The following is a 24,622-nucleotide window of genomic DNA, read 5'->3' as shown; positions in this document are numbered from 1 at the left end:
AACGTGAGAAAATATTATTTGACTGAAAGAGTTGTAGATCCTTGGAACAAACTTCCAGCAGACGTGGTTGGTCAATCCACAGTCACTGAATGTAAACATGCCTGGAATAAACATAGATCCATCCTAAGATCAAACACAGGGAAGAGTTTAAGGGCAGACTAGATGGACCAGGAGGTCTTTTTTTCTGCCGTCAATCTTCTAGTTTCTATGCAGAAGGTTCTGTCTTAGCTTCTTATCAGCAGAAGAGAAGAGATCATAATTCTTCAAACGTGAGATTAGTCTCGGGCTTGTAGCCTGCATCATACTAGTAGTGCTTTCTGGGCAGTCTAATGCAGTCTTTCTCCGTCTTGGCCATTTCCACCTGTATGGACATCAGCTCTCAGCATTGTCCAGCCAGCTTCTCCTTGTTGGCAGGGAAATTCTGGAAGTTGAAGTCCATGGAATTTAAAGCCGGCAACGTTGAGAACGACTGACATAAATGACAGCTAAGTTGCTCAGTTCTTTCCCAGCTGCAACTAACCAGATTCCCAACCAGATTCATCCTAAACATACGGCTTTAAAAAAAAACTTAATTATGTTTATTTTTAAAAGAAAGGCAGCTGGAGGGAATGTTTGTTATCATTACCTAAGATATTTCTCTTTCAACAGCAAAACATTGGAGGTTGGTAATATAATATGACAATATTTCTATTCTCACATTTCTATTCAAAACAGCCAAAGTGGTGTATCATAAATAAAGCCCCACCCAAGGATTTAAAAACACCCAAAATCCCAGCGAAGGCTCTCTCAAACCCCGGGGTCTATTTGCTAGAGCTGGCTAACCAACCGGAGGGATTTTGGCACTCCGTCCAAAATGTCGCAGGCAAATTCCTGGACCATTTTGTTGTAAGTGGAGCCCAGCTCAGAAAGCTCCATTGGCTTGAACTTGAGACCGGCCAGCTGTAAATTTGGAATGCAAGTCCTCCTTCTCGCCTGCCAACACACAGCTGTCTGCAGAGATAAAGACCACTGTGCTGTACATGAGCTACATGCGATTTTAGAAAAGCTGGTTTCTGATTTTTAATCTCCCCCCTCCCACTCCTCACAGTTGGATTGGAGATTGAAAAGCATCTTAGGTAAATTGCTTTCGGGAGCACTTTAAAGCTAGGCTACTTCCCAGCAAATTCATTTAATGGAAAATTATTTGTAGGAATCATTTTTGGGAGGAGAGAAATGAGACAGCGAGCAGGTGGGCGGAAGGAGGAGCGCGAGGAGCCGGGAATTGGCAGCTGCCTCCAAATGACCTCAGGGTTTGTGCCATGACATCATGGCGACACCAGACGGGATGAGGTCACTGTGGCTTCTCCTGGACACCGGCTCTGCCCAGTCCAAAATTGGATACTCACTACAGTGGCACCTCTACTTACAAACATGCCTCTACTTAAGAAGCTTCCTAGTTAAGAACCGGGTGTTCAAGATGTTTTTGCCTCTTCTCAAGAACCATTTTCCACTTACAAACCCAAACCTCTGAAACTGTAACCGGAAAAGGCAGGGAGAAGCCTCTGTGGGGCCTCTCTAAGAATCTCCTGGGAGGAAATAGGGCCGGAAAAGGCGGGGAGAAGCCTCCGCAGGGCATCTCTAGGAATCTCCTAGGAGGAAATAGGGCCAGAAAAGGTGGGGAGAAGCCTCCATGGGGCCTCTCTGGGAATCTCCTGGGAGGAAATAGGGCCAGAAAAGGTGGGGAGAAGCCTCCGTGGGGCCTCTCTAGGAATCTCCTGGGAGGAAATAGGGCCGGAAAAGGCGGGGAGAAGCCTCCGCAGGGCATCTCTAGGAATCTCCTAGGAGGAAATAGGGCCAGAAAAGGTGGAGAGGAGCCTCCGTGGGGCCTCTCTGGGAATCTCCTGGGAGGAAATAGGGCCAGAAAAGGTGGGGAGAAGCCTCCGTGGGGCCTCTCTAGGAATCTCCTGGGAGGAAATAGGGCAGGAAAAGGCGGGGAGAAGCCAGAATGTATCTCAGCTCCATTTTATTCCACGCAGAGCATCCCTTCAGAGGTGAGGGGACAAAGCCCCCTCCTGTGTTTTTTGTTGCCATATTTATTCCTGCTTCTAGGGAGATTCGCATGTGAGCTTTCCAAGACATTATTATTATTATTATTTTGGGGGAGGTTTTTAGATCATTATGTATCAGGAACCTGGACTCCTACTGGATAAATATTAATCGAATGAAAATGCAAAGACAGGTGATGCCAAAGACGGGAGCAATTGTTGTTTGGTCTGAAGGATTCTTGATGAGTCCATTTCATTCCCCGAACGGTGACCTGTAGATTATAACTCTCAAAAGAGCCGGTGGATTATGGGACCTGCATTCAAAAGACCCGGTGGATTATGGGACCTGCATTCCAAACAGATCCAAGAGGTGAACATTGGAGAATAGTGCCTGATTGCGTAGGTCCAATGGCTCACTTGCCGTGGCAGCTCCTGTCTCCCCTCTTGCGTTGTTCTGCTCTGCAGCCCAAGTCAGGGAAGCCTTCATTCACCTTCCCTCTCGCCGGAGTGAGAAATCGCTGGCGGGCGAAACCTTCCTGGGGGAGGCGTGCGAAGGGAAGGCTAATTAACACCCAGGCGATGTCACTGTCTCTGGAGCCCAGGAGAGGGAGGGGGGCTTCAGGGGGCCTGTTTGCATTGGCAGAGGAAAAGCATGAGAAACTCCACTGGGGGAGGAGGAGGAGGAGGAGGGGTGGAAGCTGATTGAAGAGTGATCCCAGCCTGGAGCCATTCTGGAATTGGTGGCCGGTCCTAGCCACAGGAGGAGGGGGGGGGATTAACACATGCCTTTAATTCATCCTCTCTGAATGATTTCTCTCACCTAGGAGGGATCTGGGCATTGAGGTTAAAGAGAAATACAGTGGCGCCTCTACTTACGGACTTCATTCGTTCCGTGACCAGGTTCTTAAGTGGAAAAGTTTGTAAGAAGAAGCAATTTTTCCCATAGGAATCAATGTAAAAGCAAATAATGTGTGCGATTGGAGAAGCCACAGGGAGGGTGGAGGCCCTGTTTCCTCCCAGGAGATTCCTAGAGAGGCTCCACGGAGGCTTCCTCCCACCTTTTCCGGCCCTGTTTCCTCCCAGGAGATTCCTAGAGAGGCCCCATGGAGGTTTCTCCCTGCCTTTTTCAGTTACAGTTTTGGGGGCTTGAGTTCATAAGTGGAAAATGGTTTTTGAGAAGAGGCAAAAAAATCTTGGACACCTGGTTCTTATCTAGAAAAGTTCGTAGGTAGAGGCCTTCTTAGGTGGAGGCACCACTGTATAAATAAGCTTCATTGTCCATCCTTCCCCTCCAAAAGAGGCAACTGAAGGACCCTTCGGATGGAAGGCTGCTCCAACTCCTGATGTGATTTATTTTTTTTAAAAGACCATTATGCCTGATTGTGCGGTATCACAATATGATGGGGCTGATCCACCAGGAGGTAAAATTCAGGTAGAACTCACCCAGGATGTCTATATGCAGAAGTTTTAAAGATTTGAAAGCGATGGCAATCATGTTTGTCCATGGGGAAGCAGGAACTCTTAACCTGTTGTTGGAAACTCCTTCAATAAAACTGCAGCTTTGGCCGTTCTAGGATGTAGCAGCCCTGAGATTGTAGCCTGCCCTGAACTATTTTTTGAGGAGCTGTCCAGCAGTTCAGCACTTAAGTGGTCAAAGCTTCAGCAAGAGATTTGCTAAACCTAACCAAGTTAAGACATCGTCCACAACTGTAGAAGCTTTGACTGTCCTGCTGTGGCCTTTTGGGGCTTTCATCAGAAGCTGAATCTTGGACAATGCTCAGGCACAGCTTCACTCAAGGAAGATGTTCCACAGTCAGATGGACAATGAAGGACTGACCAATATATTGACTCTGCTTCCAAGGTCTTAAAGGTGGGCAGGAGGCAAAATACTTGTAATCAAGAACCAGTAAAGGTGTCCTAGTCCAGACTCCCCTGTTTGATCAACTGCAGATGTGGGAACATCAGCTTCCGGGATCCCCCAACCATTATAGTCCTTTTGGAGAATTCTAGGGAAGGGTTAGCAATGGAGTCTCCCTTTTCCTAAGGAAATGCCACTGTATTGAATAGAGCCCAAAGGAACAAGGACAGAGACTGGGGGAATCTCCATCTACAGCCTGCCTGGTCTTCTGGACTTCAGATGGTCAGAGAGAGATTTTAACCTTGAGCTGGTGGTGAGATTTGAACAGGAAGGAAGGAAGGAAGGAAGGAAGTTAGAATGGAATGAGAAGAGAATAAGAAGGAAGGAAGGAATAGCAATAGCATTTAGACTGTACACTGGTTTTTTGTGCTTTTCCAGCCCTCTCTGAGTGGTTTGCAGAATCAGCCTCTTGCCCCCAACAATCTGGGTCCTCATTTGACCCACTTGAAAAGGATGGAAGGCTGAGTCCACCTTGAGCAGTGGTGAGATTGAACTGCTGGACTACAGCTAGCCGTTAGCTGAAGGAGCCTGCAGTGCCGCACTCTAACCATTGCGCCATCTCGGCTCCTCAATCAAACTGAAGGCCTTAACCTTTGCCAGCAACAGTGGATTATAATCAACGTAAGCCACCGACAGCTTCTCATTTGTCATTCTGTGGCTATTTCTCCATTCAGCCCTATTGGAACATACAAGCACACAATTTCATTTGAACGTCTTACAGGATTTCTTTATTACATTTATAAGCCACCCATCTCACTCTGGATAAAGACTCTGAATCCGATGCAGTCGATATTAATTTAAACATTTGTGGAATTTGCATCTCTAAATGGATGAAAGCAGGGTGGAGAGATGCTGACCTCAGTGGCTGACCACTTGAGAAAGCCATCAGGAATTAACACCAGAGGTTTGCTTTTGAGGAATAAAGCTGAGAATCGTGTGCTTGGATCCTCTTCCCCACTAAGGAAACCTTCCCTTAAAAAAGAAAAAGGTTTTATTAATTTTCCAATCTTAAAAAACACAAATACAAAATGCAAATACAAGAAAAACCAAGACAAAGAAAAATAAACAACAGTAAAAAAAATAGTAAGACAAAAATCAAATTGAACAGATACAGAATGCACGCAAATGAAGAACACTGGACAATACATTTTATAATATTTTGTGTCCTCGGAGAAGGGCAGCATACAAATCCAAATAATAAATATATACTACTTTCCTACTACCTACATTTCGTACTTTCCTACATTCCTGTTTTTTGCCAGTAATTTAGCCTATAGTTTCATATATACATGAATATTTTATCATTCAGATTTTAGTTTTTTCTGTTTCTTACTTTGAGTCTTAATTTCTAGCCAATTTTCCAAAAGGAAGCCTTTCTTGAGGGTCGTGTGGGAATGACATTTTGATTCCTGGCTCAGAATCAGAGCTAAGAGCCCCTGAGATGTTTTGATACGTCTGAAGTCTTTGTAAAGTCTGTTCTGAGTTACTTTGCTCCATGTACCATAAATTGTGGGATGACATAGAAAGATCACCGGCTGGATTTTGCTGTGTGGCTCCAGGTTCCCAAAGAATGATGCAATCCCCTTTTAAAATGTGTATTTTTAAACACGAGGCGTTATAAATGGCTTCCAGAGGAAGATACTTCCACTTGTCTTTTGATGAACATAGGGTTTGAGAAGGGGCCAAATTCCCGGGGCTAAATCGAGAGCAAATGGACCGGCCTCTTCCTTTTAAAAGAGATGGGTATATTTTATATAATGTCTGATACAGTCACAACATGACGCATACAAAACTACTTTGATTTAACGTTGTCATCGTGCAGACTATTTATTGCAATTCAGCTTGTTCTCAGCTTCCTCTTCTATAAAAAGCCTCCACAGTCAAAATAGATAGTTTGTTCAAAGCTAAAACAATCAGTAATTATCAAAGAAGGAATAAAAGTATACTGGGGAAAAAGGAGATTAAAATGAAACATTTTTAAAAATGCAACAACTGAGAGATTAAAAAGCCAAAAACCTGATTCTGATTACTACTGATTAGGAGAAACACAATTTCCATTTTTTCTGTGGAGCTCAGAGACTTGGAAGAAGATGCCAGCACTGGCTGGGGGTTCAACCTCTCCTGTTGTCTCCTCTCTCTGTCCCAGAACCCTTTGTGGCCCTTTGCCTACGTCATGCCAACATCTGGAGGAGACTTTCACCCGGCCAGACTCCAATGGAGAGGAAGCGCTGAGGTGCAGCTAGCCAGAGGGTGGAGCAGCAGCTTCTTTGACATCTTCTTTGGTCATCTTGCCCAGAGAATTCATAGGCAGCCCACCCACTAACGATCGTGGACTCATGCTGGCTCGAAACGCAACAGGGGAACATCGCCTAGGTAAGTTACAACATAGTTTGCTTTGTTCTTTGTCTCAGGAGGCAGGTGGTTGGGAAATGACTGGGCACATGCTCCAATATGTGATGTTCCGCCACAGGTGTCATTTTTAGAAGATCATGTCTCCACCAAGTAATTGGAACTTCTAGAAGACTACATTTCCCATCCTCCTAGATTCTGAGGATCAGGTGAGATTGAGGTCTCTTAATCTCACTCAAATGTTGTTGATTTAGAGGGTGGAAACTCCAAAGAATAGTACTGTATTATTCGGAGTATAAGATGCAACTTTTTCCTCCCTAAAAGAGGCTGGGTGTGTCTTATACTCTGAATGTAGCTTCTTCTTTTCCCCCAGCTAATGATGTTCCTGGCTCTTACGGCTTGCAGGCTCTTTCATTCTTACTCTCTGCGAAGAATGTTTTCCAAGCTCTAAGTCTTTGCAGGGGTTTTTCCATTGCTCTACTTGCTCTGAATGTTTCTTTCCAGGTGCTAATGAGGTTCCCAGCTCTTACTGGCTTGCAAGCTCTTTCCTTGAGACTCTCTCTGAATAAGTCTTTTTTTAAAAGTCCTAACCAGGGGATAAAATAATGTGCTGCTAGCCAGACGAATCCCTGGTAAGCAGATTTTTTCCCCTATTTCCCTCCCCAAAAACTAAGGTGGGTCTTATACTCCGAAAAATAGGGTATAGGGTGTGTTTCCCTTCCCTTGGCTCGATCATGGATTCATTTTCATATATAGATCTGCCTGTGTAAATCTCTCTCCCCCTCCCTCCCCCCTCTCTCATCCTTCAAATCAGTTTATCCTTTGTGTCTTTTATTGCATCATGAAAACATGGTGAGATACTGATATGTCGGCTCTCAGGTTCTCCCCGTACCCTCTAAACCAACATTTGAGTGAGATTCAGAGACCTCAATCCCACCTGATCCTCAGAATCTAGGAAGATGGGAAATGTAGTCTTCTAGAAGTTCCATGTACTTGATGGAGACATGATCTTCTAAAAATGACACGTGTGGCAGAACATCCCATATTGGAACATGTGCCCAGTCACTTCCCAAGTTCAAGGAGTCTCAAGAGACATAACTCAAGAGACACAACTTCTCGGGCAGCTGGATTCTCAGAGACTCTGGGGAGCCTGCAGCATTTGGGCCTCTCTCTACTCAGACACCTGGCTTTCCTTTCAAGCCAGACAATATCTTGGAGAAAGGAAATTCAGGTCACCATCTAGGTCAGAGGTGTCCAATCTTGACAACTTTAAGACTTGTGGACTCAACAAAGCTGGCTGAGGAACCCTGGGAGTTGAAGTCCACCAATCTTAAAGTTGCTGAGGTTGGAGACCTTTGATCTAGGTGAGGGGTGGGCAAAGTTGGCTCTGCTATGTAGACTTCAACTCCCAGAATTCCTGAGCTAGCATGATTGTCCACAAGTCATAGAAGAGCCAACCTTGCCTCCCCCTGATCTAGGTGGTCACTTGAGGCTGGAGTTCTTGTTCTTCTGAAGGAGATGGATGGCTTCCTTGCCTTAACTGCCCCGTATTTATCCCCACCCCTGTCTGAAAGCCACTGCAGCAATCTTGATCAGATTAAAGACTTCATTAGCCTTTATTGTGTTGGACTTTTAATTACCCTCCCTCTCTCGTTGCCTAACTTAGTTATAATTTATAGTTGGCTTGCTTCGCCTCACCTGCTTAAAGTTTAAATAAGAATATTTGTTATTGTTTTGGCTAAAAATAGCCCCCGTTCTCCTGCAGACCTTTGCTGTGCTGGCGTCTCTCAATGCTTCATTAGGCCCAGAGACCCAAAACAAACCCATTTGCGGTCAGATTAGGAGCCGAGGGGGATGGAGATCACAGCATGTTGCTGCGTCATATTTTGTGCGATGGGTAAACTGGGAGCAGACATAAAACTCCCATCTCAGGCTCAATTTTCTTTTGTGGCCTTTCCAAATTTTAAACATAATTTAATCGAATTGCTGCCACTAAAGGGGAGGTGTGTGAGTTTCAGAACACTGCACTAAATACCACTTTCTCTGGCAGTGGATTGCTACCAATAAACAAATTGATTAACTCAATGAGATTCATGCAAATGTCCAAGAGCAATTGGAGCCGAACTCAGCAGCAAAGCAATCTCTTTCCTCTGTAATTAAAATCCTGGAGAGGTCTTTACATTCCCTGCAAGTAAAAAAGTTGCTGGAACTTAGTGCTTTTTGTCCTGGAATCTCTGCGACCTACATCGCCGTTTGTCAGGAAACTGCTTTAAGTCTTTCCTTGAAAGTTCCCAAGCTCAGTTATGCTGGGTTCCTCTCGGGTAGCTCAGCCTAAGGATGTTCTGTTGCTGCCTTCGTAACCTGTTGGGAGTCTTTCCCCATAGCCTACTCATAAGAACCTCAGAAGAGCCCTGCTGAATCAGGCCAAAGCCCATGGAGTCCAGCATTCTGTGTTACACAGTGGCCCATCAATTGTCCAGAGGGATCTTGAGCAGAAAGAGAAGGCAAGACTCCCCCTTTAGCCTGACCCCCAACAAATGGTACTCAAGGGAATCCTGCCTGCCTCAACCCACATAGAGGCGGCACATGGACATCCGTTTCAATCACCACCTGTGATACACTTGGCATCCATGAATCTGTCTAATCCTGCCTTGAAGCTCTCCAGGCTGACAGCTGTCACAACCTCTTCTGGAAGGGAATCCCATCAACCAAGGACCCTCTGGGGGAAGAAATATTTCCCTTGGTTTGTCCTCACTTTCTTACCTCTGAGCTTTAGGGAGGGGCCCCTCGTCCTAGGATGGTATGATAGAGAAAACGATTTTTCCCTATCCACCTTTTCTATCCCCTGCATGATTTTATACACTTCAATCAAGTCCCCTCTTCAACGCCGTCTTTCAAGGCTGAAGAGACCAAGGTGTTGCAACCTGGTTTCCTAAGGGGGGGGCTCCCTTTCCTTCATCATCTTTGTTGCCCTTTTTTGCACCTTTCCCAGTTCCATTCTATCCTCCTTGAGGTGCGGTGACCAGAACTGTCCACAGGACTCCAAGTGTGGTCTCACCATCGATTTGTACAGAGGCAATGCAACACTTACCGACTTATTTTCGATTCCCTTCCTAATCATGACAAGCATGGAATTTGCTTTTATAATTTGCACTCTATAAACCACGGGTCACAGAACCACCAAATCAAAGGAAGGCAAAATGCAGAGCTTTGCCTATTGCATAAGGCCAGTGTCTGGGGATGCATGAGGGTCTCTCTTATGGATGGGACCACCTCTTCTGGCCCGGGTGAGACTCCTGTGAACCACAAATCGGGGTCTCTACCCTGCTTTGCTGTTTGTGGAATCAACTGCTATTTCCCTGCCTTCTTTCGTGGAGTTGAGGACTCGGGTTAAAAGCTTGTTTATTTTCCCAGGCCTCTAAAAAGCTCCAGTTTTATTGCTCACGTTTGTTTTCATTTGTGGTCCTTTTTATTGAAGATTTCATAACATTTCTGGTGTGCTTCCCAAGCCCATAAAGGGACTGGATGGGAAATACATTTCCTAAGTAAAAGAACTCCACAGATTCCCCCCAGAGGCAATAAAGGCTTTGCTTATGGCTGCGGTGCATAGCTGCCTTCAGAAGGATTGGAGGGCTCCACAGACACACATGGGTCCCACCAAGATACTCTGGGGGTCCCCACACGGAGGGCAGGGGTCTGGTTTTCATGCTGCCCCCCCTCCCCAGCATATCCATGTTGAATGCTCAGAGCTTTGTGGAAACTTCAGGTTGCACATCTCTCAGTTAGATGGGAGCCAACGTCTCCCTTCGCTCCCTGCCTCTCCTCTAGCCACCATGGGTCCCCAGTCTACGGAGAGGGGCGGCATTCAAATCAGATCAGATCAAATCAAATCAAATCAAAATAAATAATCAATCTCCAAGATTGGTTTTTTATTTATTTATTTATTTATTTATATTTATTTATTTATTAGATTTGTATGCCGCCCTTCTCCATAGACCCATAGATTCTTGTCCAGCATCTGTGAAAAGCAAATCAACCTCCACAGCCCCGTTGTTGACCTTGTCCAGAGGAAGTTCCATCGCTGGACCTTGATTTCCCCAAAGGCTTTTTACTCCTGAATAATAGAATTTGGCATTTTTTAAATGAAGGAATGAATGAATGAATAAATAAAAACAAAAACGATGCTTGTTTAATTCAGGCCTGAATTAAAAGGAAAGGGCTCTATATTCATCTCCCTGCCAATTTGTGTCTCCCCTGCTAATAATACGTCGTTCTTTGAACAGATTAAAATTTGGGGGAATTAGTCACCAATTGAACCCACGTGAGGGTTTAATGAAGAGGGAGATTTGCTTTTGTAATTGGGCGAATTGTTCCTGGCCAACCTCATTTGCCAGCTTCCGGGGTTGCTTTGGTTGCCTGGCTGGGTTCTGAAGTCTGCAAGATGAGAGGAATTGGGGGATTTGGGGGGAGGGGGAGAAGGGGTCCCTTCCCTGTTAAATTTGCTGAGGTTCGTTCCCTGTTAAAATAAGGCCATAGGCACAAATCCCAGCAGCCGATTAAGTCCCACAGAGTCGGCCTTCTCCAGGTCCTGGCAACTAAACAATGTCAGCTGGCGGGGCCCAGGGGAAGAGCCTTCTCTGTGGTGGCCCCGGCCCTCTGGAATCAAGTCCCTCCAGAGATTCGAATAGCCCCCACCCTCCTCGCCTTCCGTAAAATGCTGAAGACCCACCTCTGTTGCCAGGCCTGGGGATGATTACCTCCCCCCTTCGTTGTTTCTCTGACCTCTGTAGTACGATTAATTGGGTTGAGTGTGTACAAGCGCATAGTTGTGATTTTATGATATTGACTATGTTATATTAATGTTTTTTAATTGACTTTTAAATTTTCATATTAGATTGGTAATGTATTGTACTATTGCTATGTTGTGAGCCGCCACAATTCTATTATTATTATTATTATTATTATTATTATTATTATTATTATTATTATTATTTATTAGATTTGTATGCCGCCCCTGTCCAAGGACTCGGAGCGGCTCACAACAAGAAAAAACTGTACAAATCCAATATTTAAAAAACAGTTTAAAACCCTTAACATAAAAACAATCTTACATCTCATGCAAACCATACATAAAGTGGAAATGGCTCAGGGGAATCAATTTCCCCATGCCTGACAACAGAGGTGGGTTTTGAGGAGCTAGCGAAAGGCAAAGAGGAGGGTGGGGGCAGTCCTAATCTCCCGGGGGGGAGTTGATTCCAGAGGGTTGGGGCCGCCACAGAGAAGGCTCTTCCCCTGGGTCCCGCCAGACGACAGGACCTGGAGAAGGCTGGGATTTGTGCAGCAGAAGGCGGTCCCGGAGATATTCTGGTCCGATGCCATGAAGGGCTTGATAGGTCATAACCAACACTTTGGACACTTTGAATGGGCAAGTGGTGTGGCTTGGGGGACACCACCCTTTGAATTTGGGGGAGGATCTGGATCTGGGGTTTGGCCCAGAATTGAGCCTGGCCTTGGGGGCAGTTCCTGGAGAAGCTTCTCTCCAAGGCTACGTGACTCAGCTTCCCAACTTCCCTCTGTGGAAAAGCAGATGGAGCCCAGTGGGAAACACACCTGTTCTTTGGCAAAATAAACGTTGGTGTTAACAAAAACAGGCCTCCTTGTTTCTGGGCCCGTTGCCCAAACTGCAGCCATTGGAACTCCCTGCCACTCTTGAACAGAGTGATGCCACCATGAGTCCATGGCTGGGCCCTGGCCTCCTTCAGAAGAGCTCCTGGTCAGAGCCTGATGTGGGATGGGGTCTCCAGGTGTTGGCTGAGGGGGGTCGTAGGCTGAGAACCCCCCTGCTGATTTCTGGGCAGAGATTCAGCTGTCAGATTCTTCAGGGGGGTGGAGGAGAAGCCACAGGTGAGGGCAGCAGCTCCATGGAGGACTCGCACAGCCTGGCAGCACCCATTGTGTGTGTGTGAATGTGTCTTCGCAGCCTGCCTTTGTCTGCTGTAGAATGAGGACCACACTTCTGGCTTTCAGAGGCCGGCAGATGATGTTGGGGGGGGGGGTCAAAGCCAAGCTGGTCCAGCTGCAGGAGAAGCTCACGGAGCCCCCTCCCCTCCCAGAGCGAAGGAAGGAAACAGCTCCGGCTCTTGAGTCACCACGCCACTTGGGCAGCGCTGATTCATGCTACAACTGGGAGCAGCTCCACGTTCCAAGTTTGGCTCTGCCGTCGTCTTGGCTGTCGTCAGAGGCTGCCAACAATAGCTCAGGTGGGGAGGGGGCAGCTGCAGCCGAGCGAGGGAGCTGAGCTCTCTGGGACAAATGGGAGGGGGTGAACGGACCCCTCCTGCGAGGAGGGGGAGAATTGTTCATTGGGGCAGATCTGGGCTGGGGCAGCCGGAGGGGGGGGGTCGTCCTGCCATCCTGCCTGTTTTAAGCTGGGTGGGTGGGCTCGGCGATCGCGGCTGCAGTTGATCCTCAGGAGAGTGTGAAGTGCCACCTTCGTCTGGTCTGTTTTGGAGAGAAATCCAAGAGTAGACCCATCAATCAGAACAGACCTTGGGGGACTTCTAGTCCAATCCCCCTACTCAAGCAGGAGACCTTACTATAGGGGTAGGCAAAGTGGGCTCTTCTATGACCTGTGGACTTCAACTCCCAGAATTCCTGAGCTGCCATGATTGGTTCAGGAATTCTGGGAGTTGAAGTCCACATGTCATAGAAGAGGGCGTAATTTTTTCAAAATGATAGAATCTCTCTCGGATAACAAGAGTTCTGTGAGAGTCAGTTCTGTGAGATCAGCTGACACGGAGGGAAGGGGTCCAGTTTTTCAGGAAGACTTTTGAGATGGGACTTGCGGGGAATGTAGGAATTTTGATGCTTGGCGGCCAGCAGGAAGAACCTGCAAATGAAATGGGTGTTTCCTTGTTGTCCCCCCATAGACCAAAAGCTCTTTGAGATGCTCTCTCTGAGGACCAGAACCTCTTCTGAGGCCTCCCCCCCATCCCACCCCCAGCTTCAGTGGGGATCATGGTCATTCTTGTGTTAGCTTTGAACAAGACATGGCTCTGCAGGAACTCCCCTTCGCTCTTCCCCTTCTCCATCTACAAGAAACCTTGGATGTGTGAGAATACCTCCGTCGGGCTTGACCCCTCTTAGCCTCAGTAATTGGGTTCAGCAGTCCTTCAACCGGCCTCGGGCTGAATGCATTGGAGAGTCCCCTGGGGTTCTCTGGCCTGCTTTGTGAGTGAAAATGGCTCCTTTCCCCTGCGAGTGAGTGGCAGTCGCAGCTTCTCAAGGGATTCTCCCTGTGGGCTCCCTGGAGCTGGCACCAGGGCTGGGTTCAAGGCTCGCTGCTCTCCTCCTGACATTGATTGAGCCCCTGGGCTTTGCTGCCAGGCCAGGGGTGCCAGGGCTCCTCCGTCAAGAGACAGGGAGAGAAGAAGCGAGGGAACAGCCATCACTGCCACCAGGGTTTTGCCCACGCCAGCGTCTCTGGCAGGCACTGGACCCCATCTTCCATTTGGCCAGCTGGGGATGGGGGGCCCGGTTTCCAGTAGATGGGCTACCTGGACAAGGCCAATGTCCTGGGGGTGCTTCCTGCATAGATTTGTTCAACCGTAGTAACTGCGAGAGGGATCTTGGAGTCCGAGTGGAGAACCATTTAAATGTGAGCCAGCCGTGTGTAGCAGCTGCTGAAAAAGCCAACACGGTTCTAGGCTGCATCAACAGAGGGAGAGAATCAAGATCATGTGAAGGGTTAATACCACTTTATAAGGCCTTGGTAAGGCCACACATGGAATATGGGATTCAATTTTGGTCACCACAATGGAAAAAGGATGTTGAGACTCTAGAAAGAGGGCAGAGAAGAGCAACCAAGAGGATTAGGGGTCTGGAGGCTAAAACATATGAAGAACGGTTGCAGGAACTGGGCCTGGCTAGTTTGATGAGAAGAAGGACCTGGTGAGACATGACAGCAGTCTTCCAATATCTCAGGAGTTACCACAAAGAAGAACTCAAGCTATTCTCCAAAGCACCTCTAGGGTAGAACAAGAAGCAATGGGTGGAAACTAAACAAGGAGAGAAGTAACTTAGAACTAAGGAGAAAATTCCTGACAGTCAGAACAGTTGATCAGTGGAACAGACGTTTCCTCCAGAAGTTGTGGATGCTCCAATACTGGAAGTTTTTAAGCAGATGTTGGATAACTCTGCCAGAAGTAGTGTAGAGTTTCCTACCCAAGTAGGCTGTTGGACGAGAAGACCTCCAAGGTCCCTTCCAACTTTGTTCTTGTTGTTGTTGTTGTTGTTGTTATTATTATTATTATTATTATTATTATTATTATTATTATTATTATTATTATATGGAAGGGCCATTCTTCTCCAGGAGATGCTCTCAGGGTGGTCTCCTTTTTCTCTGCCATTCATTTACAGTTTGTGGAGGAGATGCGATGGCCACGTCTCCCCTGCCCCCCCCTGTAGGATGAGACGTCTCTGGAATTAGACTGGCAAGCAGCTTGCTCAGCCCAAAAGAACCCCTTCCCCTTCCTGCACGGCTGTGCCCTTTCCTCCTCGAGTGTTTCCATCTAGGGCAATGATTCCCTCCTGGTTTTCTTTGGCCTCTTGGACATAGCGGGGCTTAGTTCTCCCCTGGGGCAAGAGCCGCATTCCGTCTGCGGCAGGAAAGACGCAGGAAGTTTTTGGGTGCCTGGAAAGATTGCGGGAGCCATTCTGGGCCAGGCTGAGCTCTTGGCTGACGGAGGGCCCCTTCTTTGGGAGGCTCCCGTCTTCCGCTGATGGGACAGAGAGAACAAGGCTTGGTGGAGGGGAGAGGAGAAGGGAGGAGGCAGAAGAAGGAGGGAGAGAGGGGGAAGGAGAGAGGGGAGGGGAAGGAAGTGAAGAAGAGGAAGGAGGAGGAGGAGGAGAGGAGGAGAGGGAAGTGGAGGGGAAGAGTGGAGAAGGAAAGAGGGAAGGAGAAGGAAGCGTGGAGAAGGGCAGGGAGGGAAGGAGGAGAAATGGAATGGGTTGGACTGTTATTGTAAAACCAAAAATACGTTGTATGGCAAAGGAAAATGTAGAATAGAAGCATGTGTTTCAAAAAGGCTTGGAAGCCCACCAGAGAGGGGGGGTAGCTTGGCACCACCGGTGGAGAGAAACGAGGCTTCTGGGAATGGAGCCGATGGGTCAGTGGCTGCAGAAGTGAAGGTGCCTCTTTCTTTCTCTCTCCCTTCCTTCCACAGGATGCTGGCCTTGAGGACCTGCTGGACACTGCTGCCACGATCCCATTGCTCCTCACCAGCTGACCTTCCCAAGCTCTGGGCCCCGGCCTGCATGGCAGCCTGGAAGACCCTCCCTCTGCCTTCCACCAGCTTCCATCCCCTGTGGAAGGTCAAGCGTCTTTGCGGGGCCAATGCGGGGCCCTCCAGCGGCTGCCTCCGGTCTTCTCCCCTCTGAGGCAGGGGCTGGTTGGCGGGGGCTCCCGAAGAGGGGAAGGCACCTGTGCGCAGAGGATGAGTGCCCTCGGCGGGGGAGGGATTCTGGGCTTGACCACCGTCTCCATCACCCTGGACTTCAGCCTGCACGGCAGCTGGATGGCTTGGCCGCTGAGCCACAACCAGACTGGGAATCACAGCTTGCCCACCACCGACCCCCTGAATTCCTCCATGGGGGGCGACGTCGCTCGGAAGTCCCTCAAGGAGAAGAACTGGCCAGCCCTCCTGATCCTGGTCATCATCGTCTTGACTATCGGCGGGAATATTTTGGTCATCATGGCCGTCTCCTTGGAGAAGAAGCTGCAAAATGCCACCAACTACTTCCTGATGTCCTTGGCTGTGGCCGACATGTTGGTGGGCATCCTGGTGATGCCGGTGTCTCTGGTCACTATTCTCTATGGTAAGTGCACTTGATTTGGGTCAGTAAGGGGGCTGCGGCCCCTCGAGGCAAGAGGCCTTCAATGAAACCACCAGAAGGGTTGGAATCTTTCTTTCCCCATCGCTGGCCGAGAATAGAAGAGTCCTCCGTTTGTTTGGCTGGTTGTTTGATTATTTACTTATCTCTGGAGAGGTGTGGCATACAAGTCTAATAAATTATTATTATTAATAATAATATTATTATCATCATTATTACTGTTATTATTATGGTTATTGTTGCTTTGTTGTTGTTGTTGTTGTTATTATTATTATTATCATCTTATTTCTTGGATTTATATGCCACCCCTCTCTGAAGACTTGGAGCGGCTTACAACACATGATAAAAAACAATAAAAGTGCAAATCCAATTAATTAAAAGAAGACAAACTAATCTAAAATCCCCAATTATGTTAAAAAGTCAATCAGACTAGATGGACCACGAGGTCTTTTTCTGCCATCAATCTTCTATGCTTCTAAGCATAACAACCCCCATACATAACATTCGTCGGCCAGGGGGCTGCAATCCCATCGGCCCAAGCCTGGTGACATAAATGAGTCTTGGGGCAACTGTCCACTCTTTGAAAAGCAGCCGTGGCCTCTCCCCCAGGTGGGACTTTTCTTGCTTCCTTCATCTCTTCCTCCGCCCCTTCTTCCTCCTTAGAAGTCGGGGTGCAGACCCCGCCCAAGGCCTCTGTTTCGAAGGTCAGCCGCCTTTGCTTGGCTGCAGAGCCTTTGAAGGGGGCTGCCAGGCCCGTCCGGTGGGAGATGTTGTAGCCAAGGTTGGAAGAGTGAAGCCTCCGATTGTTCCTCTTCCTCTCGAGTCCTGTTAACGGTTACAGTCGACATCTCAGATGCATTTTGCAACAGGAGAATCCTGAAGGACTAATTAAAAATCTGTGCTAATTAAGAGAAGCTAATGTGGAGACACACGACAGAAACTGTGGAGTCTGAACTCCTGGAAAGCAAGATCTCCTGAGTGTGACATCTCAGGAACAAGGAGGCCAACCCAGGCCCCCAAGGGAGGAACATGGTGTGTTTTCTTAGCAAACCACTCTTCAGTTTTTCTCACACATTAGGGCAGAATGTTCTTCAGTTTTCAGGTGATCTTGACTCTCTAGAAGAACATACAGAAACACAGATTATAGCAACAGGAGGTTGAAATATCTCGAGTTGGGTTGAACAGTTGGCAGTCCTCACCTGGCCCCAGAGGTTAAATAGGGTTTAATACTAGCCCTCACCTGGATGGAAGGCCACCAGAAACCTGAAAAAAAAACCATCCTGGAGGAAGGGAAGGATGAACTGCTTCCATTATCTTGCCAAGACAGTGCCATAGATGTTGCCTGTGGAGCTCCCAGGATTTTAATTTGACTCCAGGACTCTTGTTGGCTTGAGGGCCTTCAAGCGGGTGCAGAAGAAAGAGGGAGAAATGGAGGGCAGAGTGAAATGGCTCATCAGTTTAGAGTCCCATGGTTTATTTGTTTATTTATTAGATGTGTATGCTGTCCTTCTCCAAGGAGTAACAGCATATAACAATACAGTACAACAGCAAATCTAATTAAATTTAAAATTACAATCTAAAATCCAATATTTAATAACAGTCTTACCAGTTCAATCATACGACATATATCTCATTTCACTGGCCAGGGGGCTGAGACCTAATTGCCCCAAGCCTGGCAACATAGTTGAGTCTTGAGACTCTTATGGAAGGCAAGGAGGGTGGGGGCAGTGCGAATCTCCAGGGGGAGCTGATTCCAGGGGGCTGGGCCCCCCACTGAGAAGGCTCTTCCCCTAGGTCACGCCAAGTGACGGGACCCGGAGAAGGCCAACTTGGTGGGACCTAATTGGTCGCTGGGACTCATACGTTGCTGCAAGAGACCCAAGTCCAGCCCCCTCTCGAATTTCGTTGACCCTTATCTAGTGCCAATTTAGTGCTGATGGTTAGATGACCAGATCCTTGTGCATAGGCTTCACTTCATCATTCGTGCTGCGACTTATACAGATGGTCCTGATTCTTTGCTTGTAGGAATGAACGTAGGGATCCAATTTTTAATTTGAGGGGGGGGGGCTGCCTCCCTGCCTTTGTTCCCCACCCAGCCGAGTTTGTCCAATGAGGAAGGCCAAAATGTGCTGGGCTAGATGTTGGGGTCAAGAAGGAATCCAATGTGGTTGGTCAGACTGCTCTTCAGTGGGTTGTGCTAACTGGTCAACTGGTCTGATTCTAAGCTAATTTTTTATCTTACCTTCCCTGTAGTAGCTCAAGGCAGTGCCTATATCCCCCCCAATAAGAGCTGTGGGGCTGGAGAAAGAGGGTCCATCCATGGCTGACGGTGGGCTAGAAGGCAGCCCCAACCCCAAAGCAAGGAAATGCCCCCTGGAATCCCCCCCTCCATCCTCACATTTCTCCTCCTTTTGTCTTGAGCTGCTTTCCCTTGTTTTAGTGCTGCTTTTTTTTTTATGGCTCTCTTGTGTTTATTGATCATTGTTTTGTTTTTAAATGTTGAAAGGCTGAGATTCCCAGAAGCAAGAGAGCAGCGTTGGAGCCGGTCCAAAAATACCCAATTACCTGCCTCGGTCTCCGCAAGGCAGAATCGCCTCTGCAAACGTTTTCGCTTTTCAAAACAAATTTTGCCCACCTCACCTGGGGCCCGTTTGCGCTGAAGGCAACTGAAGGCTGACTCCACAAAAAAGAAAGAACCAAGGCTCCTCTTCTCCAGCCTCGCTTCTTCCGACTCCCGGGTTTCCTCTGGGGAACAGAGGCACAGGCTTCAATGCCAGGGATCTCCAGGCGTTTTGCTGATGAGCCGATTCACACGCTGCAGAGTTCCCTCCTCGCTCGTTGGGAAACTTCCGCACTTCTCCACCTTGGCAACTTCAGGCTGCGTCAGTTTCCACTCCCAGAATCCAGAGAAGGGAGAATTCTGGGGGCCCAGAGAGCTTGGAAGTGGCCCAACGTGAGAAAAGGAAATGATTCGAAGACACACCTTTGTCCTCCCTAAAAAAGGCTGAAAATTAGGGTGCATCTTATATTCTGAATGTAGCTTTTTTCAAAGCTTTTTTTCCAGCTTGCAGGCTCTTTCATTGTTACTCTCTGCAAAGAATGTTTTCCAAGCCCTAAGTCTTTGCAGGGGGTTTTCATTATTCTACTTCCTCTGAATGTTCCTTTCCAGCTGTAGCCAGGTGCTAATGATGTTCCCAGCTCTTACTGGCTTGCAAATTCTTTCATTGTTACTCTCACCGAATAAGGGTTTTTTAAAAGCCCTTAACCAGGGGATAAAATAATGTGCTGAATCTGACCAGACAAAGGACGCTGGTCAGATGAATACCTGGTAGGCAGATTCTTTCCCCCTATTTTCCTCCCCAAAAACTAAGGTGCGTCTTATTCTCTGGAAAATACGGCAGTTTCATCTGTCTCTCTGCATTGGCGTCAGCAGTGGATTCCTACCAATATGGTTGATGCCATTGTACCGGTAATGAAAATTGAGCTTTGTACGCAGCTCGGTGTCTCTGGCAAGTGCGTGCGTACGAGCGAGATTTCACTTCTGCACATGTACAGGAAGCAAACTCTTGTGAGGAGACGCTTGTGCAGGCGAGATTTTGGTGATTTTTGCTTCTGCAATGCACGGAAGTGGGAAAAAAATCACAGAACGGTGTTGGCTTTTTTGGCAGCTGCTGCACACGGCTGGCTCCTATTTCAATGGTTGTCCACTAGGACTCCAAGATCCCTCTCACAGTTACTACTGGTTCTTAAGAACCATTTTCTACTTAAGAACCAGAGTCCAGAAAAAATTCCCAGGAAATTTGAGAGCGGCACGAAGGCCCGGCCAGTTTCCTGCCACTCCCCCTTTAATCCTGGCCATCTCGGGTTTTTCTGGGCTGCCAGAGGAGCCTTTCGGTGGCGCTTAAGGAGGCTTTGGCAGCCTGGAGCGAACGAAGCATTTTCCTTTCTCTGGGCGCTTGGAGAGGGAATAAACCTCTGGCAGTGCCCACAGAAAAGAAACGCTCCCTTCGCTCTGGGCAGCAACTGTCCTCCTCCTCTTCTTCTTCATCCTCCTCGCACCCAAATTCAGAGCTTTTATTTCTTTCCCAATGGGTTTGCACGCATTATTTGCTTTCCCATTGATTCCTATGGGAAAAAATGGCTTCTACTTACAAACTTTTCTACTTAAGAACCTGGTCACGGAACAAATGAAGTCCATAAGTAGAGGGACCACTGTACTGTCCTTGTGTGTTTTGTTTTTCTTGCCTAAATGTAGCCCCGTCCTTTTCGCACCATTTCCCCCTCCACCTGGGCCTCACCCGGGGCCAAACGTTGAGCCAGGGCAAATCCTGGGGAAAAGGAAACTACGGATGAAAAGACAGAACAAAGAACCCAGGAGCAATTGGGGTGTGTGCAAGAAGGAGACGACAGACTCTGGCACACTTGAGCAGCCTGCAGTCCACACGTGGCGCCTGGTGTAACGCTCCAGGGGTGCTGAGAAAATTCAAATTGCAGCTGAAGTTCACCCGTCCGTCAAGTGCCAGTTGGCAGCCGCTGGGGAGGGCCCATCAGTCTGTCTGCAGGTTCTTGCCGGCCGACTTCTCAACCTTGTCAGGAAAGTGAAATGCCATTAAGGAGGCCACGCAGGCTCCGAGTTCAAAAATTAATCCATCCCTTCCTCCGAAAAGTTCAAGGGGGCCCTTCGGATGCTGGAAAGCAGGCGCCTTAAAAGGAAGCGAGGAATCGCCTCCCACCCAGAAGGGTCTTCGTTTTCCACGGCCTTAAACAATTTCCCCACTTCTGGTGCTTGGATTGACAGCTGCCGGTTGCTGTTTTCATCGCAGCTTCTCCCCTCGGGCACTTTAGAGGCCCAGGTGTTTGCTTTGGCATTCCAGAGGTGTTTCACGGAGATTGATGGCATTTGGGACACGGCTCCTCCTTCTACGTTTGTTTCCTTAAATCATTTATATCTCTTTTGTTAAAACATACAAAATCCAGGCTGCTTTTGAAAACGCCTAAAACCCAGGCTGTGTAATCCATCTTGACCCTTGATACACGAAGGACTTGAAGCAGCTTTTGTGCATATATAATTCGTTTTCATTGATTATCACGGGAATATGTATGTAGATTGTTGTGTTTCCCCCGTGTAATATTTTGATCGACACTCAAACAGTAGACAGTATAACATAATACACTGCTCAAAAAAAATAAAGGGGACACTTAAACAACACAATATAACTCCAAGTCAATCAAACTTCTGTGAAATCAAACTGTCCACTTAGGAAGCAACACTGATGGACAATCAATTCCACCTGCCGCTGTGCACATTCAACTTTGTACAGAACAAAGGATTCAATTAAAATATTCCATTCATTCAGATCTGGGATGTGTTATTTGAGTGTCCCCTTTGTTTGTTTTTTTGAGCAGTCTATTTCCACATCCCTCTTTTTGGCTGTTCTTGGACCCTTTAGCAGATGTGGCCCCCCTTTGCCTGCCAGGCACTTTGTTGTAGCATCACCCCATGTGGTACCCAGGTTGTGTCTGAGTGACTGGGGAGTTTCCTCCTTCTCCTTCTCTCGCCCCCCCCCCCCCCCCCGGTTCTGGGCTGGATCCCCCTTCCGCTCACATCTCCTTCCTGGCTTCTCCCTTCTCTCTCTTCCAGATTATGCCTGGCCTTTGCCTAAACAACTGTGTCCCATCTGGATTTCCCTAGATGTGCTCTTCTCCACGGCCTCCATCATGCACCTTTGCGCCATCTCCCTCGACCGTTACGTCGCCATCCGCAACCCCATCGAGCACAGCCGCTTCAATTCCCGCACCAAGGCCATCATGAAGATTGCCGCTGTCTGGACCATTTCAATAGGTAAGCGGGGGCCCTCGTTGACTCTTGTGGCTCTGTTATAAATCAATCTAATCCTATCTATCTATCTATCTATCTATCTATCTATCTATCTATCTATCTATCTATCTACCTACCTACCTATCTATCTACCTATCTATCTTATCTATCTTATCTATCCTATCTATCTATCTATCTATCTATCTATCTATCTATCTACCTATCTATCTTATCTATCTTATCTATCTTATCTATCCTATCTATCCATCCATCCATCCATCCATCCATCCATCCATCTATCTTCTAAGCCACCCAGCTCCATTGTGGACGCTGGGTGTCGTACAATCACAATAAAATAGCAAATACAGAATAAAAAAACATTTTCTTTGAAGATGTTTCGCTTCTCACCCAAGAAGCTTCTTCACCTCTGACTTCTTTAACTTCTTGGATGAGAAGCGAAACATCTTCAAAGAAATTCAAACACAGCCCAGTTGCATCCTTGAAAAAGCACCTTTGGCACAAAGAGCTCTACGTGATGGGGATGGGAGGGTGGGAGCAAGGGAGGAAAAGGGCGATGTGGGTCCTGAGCAGGGGGGGGGCTACTGCCCAGATAGGGGGGAGACGCAGTGGGGTCCTGAGCAGGGGGGGGGCTACTGCCCAGATAGGGGGGAGACGCAGTGGGGTCCTGAGCAGGGGGGGGCTACTGCCCAGATAGGGGGGAGACGCAGTGGGGTCCTGAGCAGGGGGGGGGCTACTGCCCAGATAGGGGGGAGACGCAGTGGGGTCCTGAGCAGGGGGGGGCTACTGCCCAGATAGGGGGGAGACGCAGTGGGGTCCTGAGCAGGGGGGGGCTACTGCCCAGATAGGGGGGAGACGCAGTGGGGTCCTGAGCAGGGGGGGCTACTGCCCAGATAGGGGGGAGACGCAGTGGGGTCCTGAGCAGGGGGGGGCTACTGCCCAGATAGGGGGGAGACGCAGTGGGGTCCTGAGCAGGGGGGGGGCTACTGCCCAGATAGGGGGGAGACGCAGTGGGGTCCTGAGCAGGGGGGGGCTACTGCCCAGATAGGGGGGAGACGCAGTGGGGCAGCGAAAATGGAGCTTCCCCCCAGCACTCAATTTGCATTGAAAGATGTTGAAAGAAAATGCATAAGCCCCGCCCACAGGGTGGTAGTGAAAATGTAGGTAGCCCATCACTGGTCCTGAGCCGCAGAGGGAAAATTAGGCAGAAGTCTTGGGCTCCAGCAATGTTCCTAAGCAAGATGGCCGCCTGCCTTCCCATCAGGGCCTCCAGCACCATCTAGTGGAGCCAAGGAAGATCACACCCTCTTCTTCCTAAAGTCCCGGTCCCTAATCCAATGAAAGTAGCCGCCCTTTTCTCCGTCTGCTCTAATAATAATAATGATGATGATAATGATAATAATGATATTAATAATAATAATAATAATTTATTATTAGATTTGTGTGCCGCCCCTCTCCTGGTCTCACTTCTTGGCGTGTCGTCTCCTGCAGGTATTTCGCTGCCCATCCCGGTCATCGGCCTGCAAGACGATTCTCGGGTCTTTGTGAACGGGAGCTGCGTCCTGAACGAGGAAAACTTTGTCCTCATCGGCTCCTTCGTGGCGTTCTTCATCCCGCTGATGATCATGGTGGTGGCCTACTGCCTGACCATCCAGGTGCTGCAGAAGCAGGCGTCCCTCTTCCTCTACGGGGAGCCCCCCAAGCCGAGGAGGAGCAGCATGAGCTGCGTGAGAAAGGAGCCCAACGCGGAGAACTTCTCCATGCTGCAGAACCACGAGGCGGCCTCCCACTTGAACTCTCCGGTCAGCAAAGAAGGGGTCCTCTTCCGCAAGGGCACCATGCAGTCCATCAACAACGAACGCAGGGCCTCCAAAGTCTTGGGCATCGTCTTCTTTTTGTTCCTGGTGATGTGGTGCCCGTTTTTCATCACCAACATCATGTCCGTCCTCTGCCAGGACGCCTGCGACCAGGCGGTTCTCCGGGAGCTTCTGGACGTGTTTGTTTGGGTGGGGTACATCTGCTCGGGGGTCAACCCCCTGGTCTACACACTCTTCAACAAGACCTACCGCAGGGCTTTCTCTAACTATATCCGGTGCCGCTACGGGGTGGGCAAAAGGGCCTCCCAGCTGCACGGCCAGTGTCCCAACGTCTCCTCCACGGCCATCTACGGCAAGGACCTCAACTTGAACAGTTACCGCCACGAACTCAACAGCACGGAGCTGGACGAGATGGTGGCGGTTCTGGAAATGCACGAAGGGACCCCGGAGATCTCGGTCAACAGCTGCTGCGGTGAAAAAACAAGCAGCGTGTAAACCTACGCGCTTCTACTCGCCCCCTGCATCTCGCAGCCACAAACGTTTCCGCTAATCAAAGAACAATGTAAATATGGCATCACGAACCCATTTCGTTTTTTCATTTGTTTTCTTACTTGTAGCTCGTTGTTTTGCACCATTCTTAAAAGTCAGAACCCGTCTCGGTTGTGGGGGGTGGAACAGGTGGGTCCCCCCCCTGGGAGCAGCTGCAAAAAAGCCCCCGGCATCCTTTTTGTTTTGCTTATTATGAAAATGTTATTTTCCATTCTGGTGCATGAACAAAACACCGTCA

At 48.3% G+C, this 24,622-nt stretch overlaps 1 protein-coding gene across 3 annotated transcripts; it reads left to right on the top strand.

Annotated features, from left to right (window-relative positions):
- The first annotated feature begins 6,088 nt into the window (after positions 1-6,088).
- On the top strand, positions 6,089-24,416 carry HTR2C (5-hydroxytryptamine receptor 2C). Of its 3 annotated transcripts, XM_070760013.1 has the most exons (4): positions 6,089-6,315; positions 15,516-16,167; positions 21,824-22,024; positions 23,510-24,416. In XM_070760013.1, the coding sequence occupies exons 2-4, from the start codon at positions 15,786-15,788 to the stop codon at positions 24,328-24,330; spliced, it is 1,404 nt and encodes a 467-aa protein (XP_070616114.1). In that variant the 5' UTR covers positions 6,089-6,315; positions 15,516-15,785; the 3' UTR covers positions 24,331-24,416. The 3 variants fall into 3 exon arrangements, with proteins under 3 accessions (XP_070616114.1, XP_070616116.1, XP_070616117.1); XM_070760015.1 differs by lacking the exon at positions 6,089-6,315 and having other exon boundaries at positions 15,197-16,167; XM_070760016.1 differs by lacking the exon at positions 6,089-6,315 and having other exon boundaries at positions 15,693-16,167; positions 21,875-22,024.
- The last annotated feature ends 206 nt before the right edge of the window (positions 24,417-24,622 follow it).

This window comes from Erythrolamprus reginae, chromosome 8, assembly GCF_031021105.1.
Source record: "Erythrolamprus reginae isolate rEryReg1 chromosome 8, rEryReg1.hap1, whole genome shotgun sequence".
Taxonomy (NCBI): Eukaryota; Metazoa; Chordata; class Lepidosauria; order Squamata; family Dipsadidae; genus Erythrolamprus; species Erythrolamprus reginae.
This window is presented reverse-complemented; position numbering and strand designations above follow the sequence as displayed.

Coding starts and splice junctions, on each gene's coding strand:
- HTR2C (XM_070760013.1), top strand. CDS start 15,786: ATGAGTGCCCTCGGCGGGGGAGGGATTCTGGGCTTGACCACCGTCTCC. Junction 16,168..21,823: donor TCTGGTCACTATTCTCTATG/GTAAGTGCACTT, acceptor TCTCTCTTCCAG/ATTATGCCTGGCCTTTGCCT. Junction 22,025..23,509: donor TGTCTGGACCATTTCAATAG/GTAAGCGGGGGC, acceptor CGTCTCCTGCAG/GTATTTCGCTGCCCATCCCG.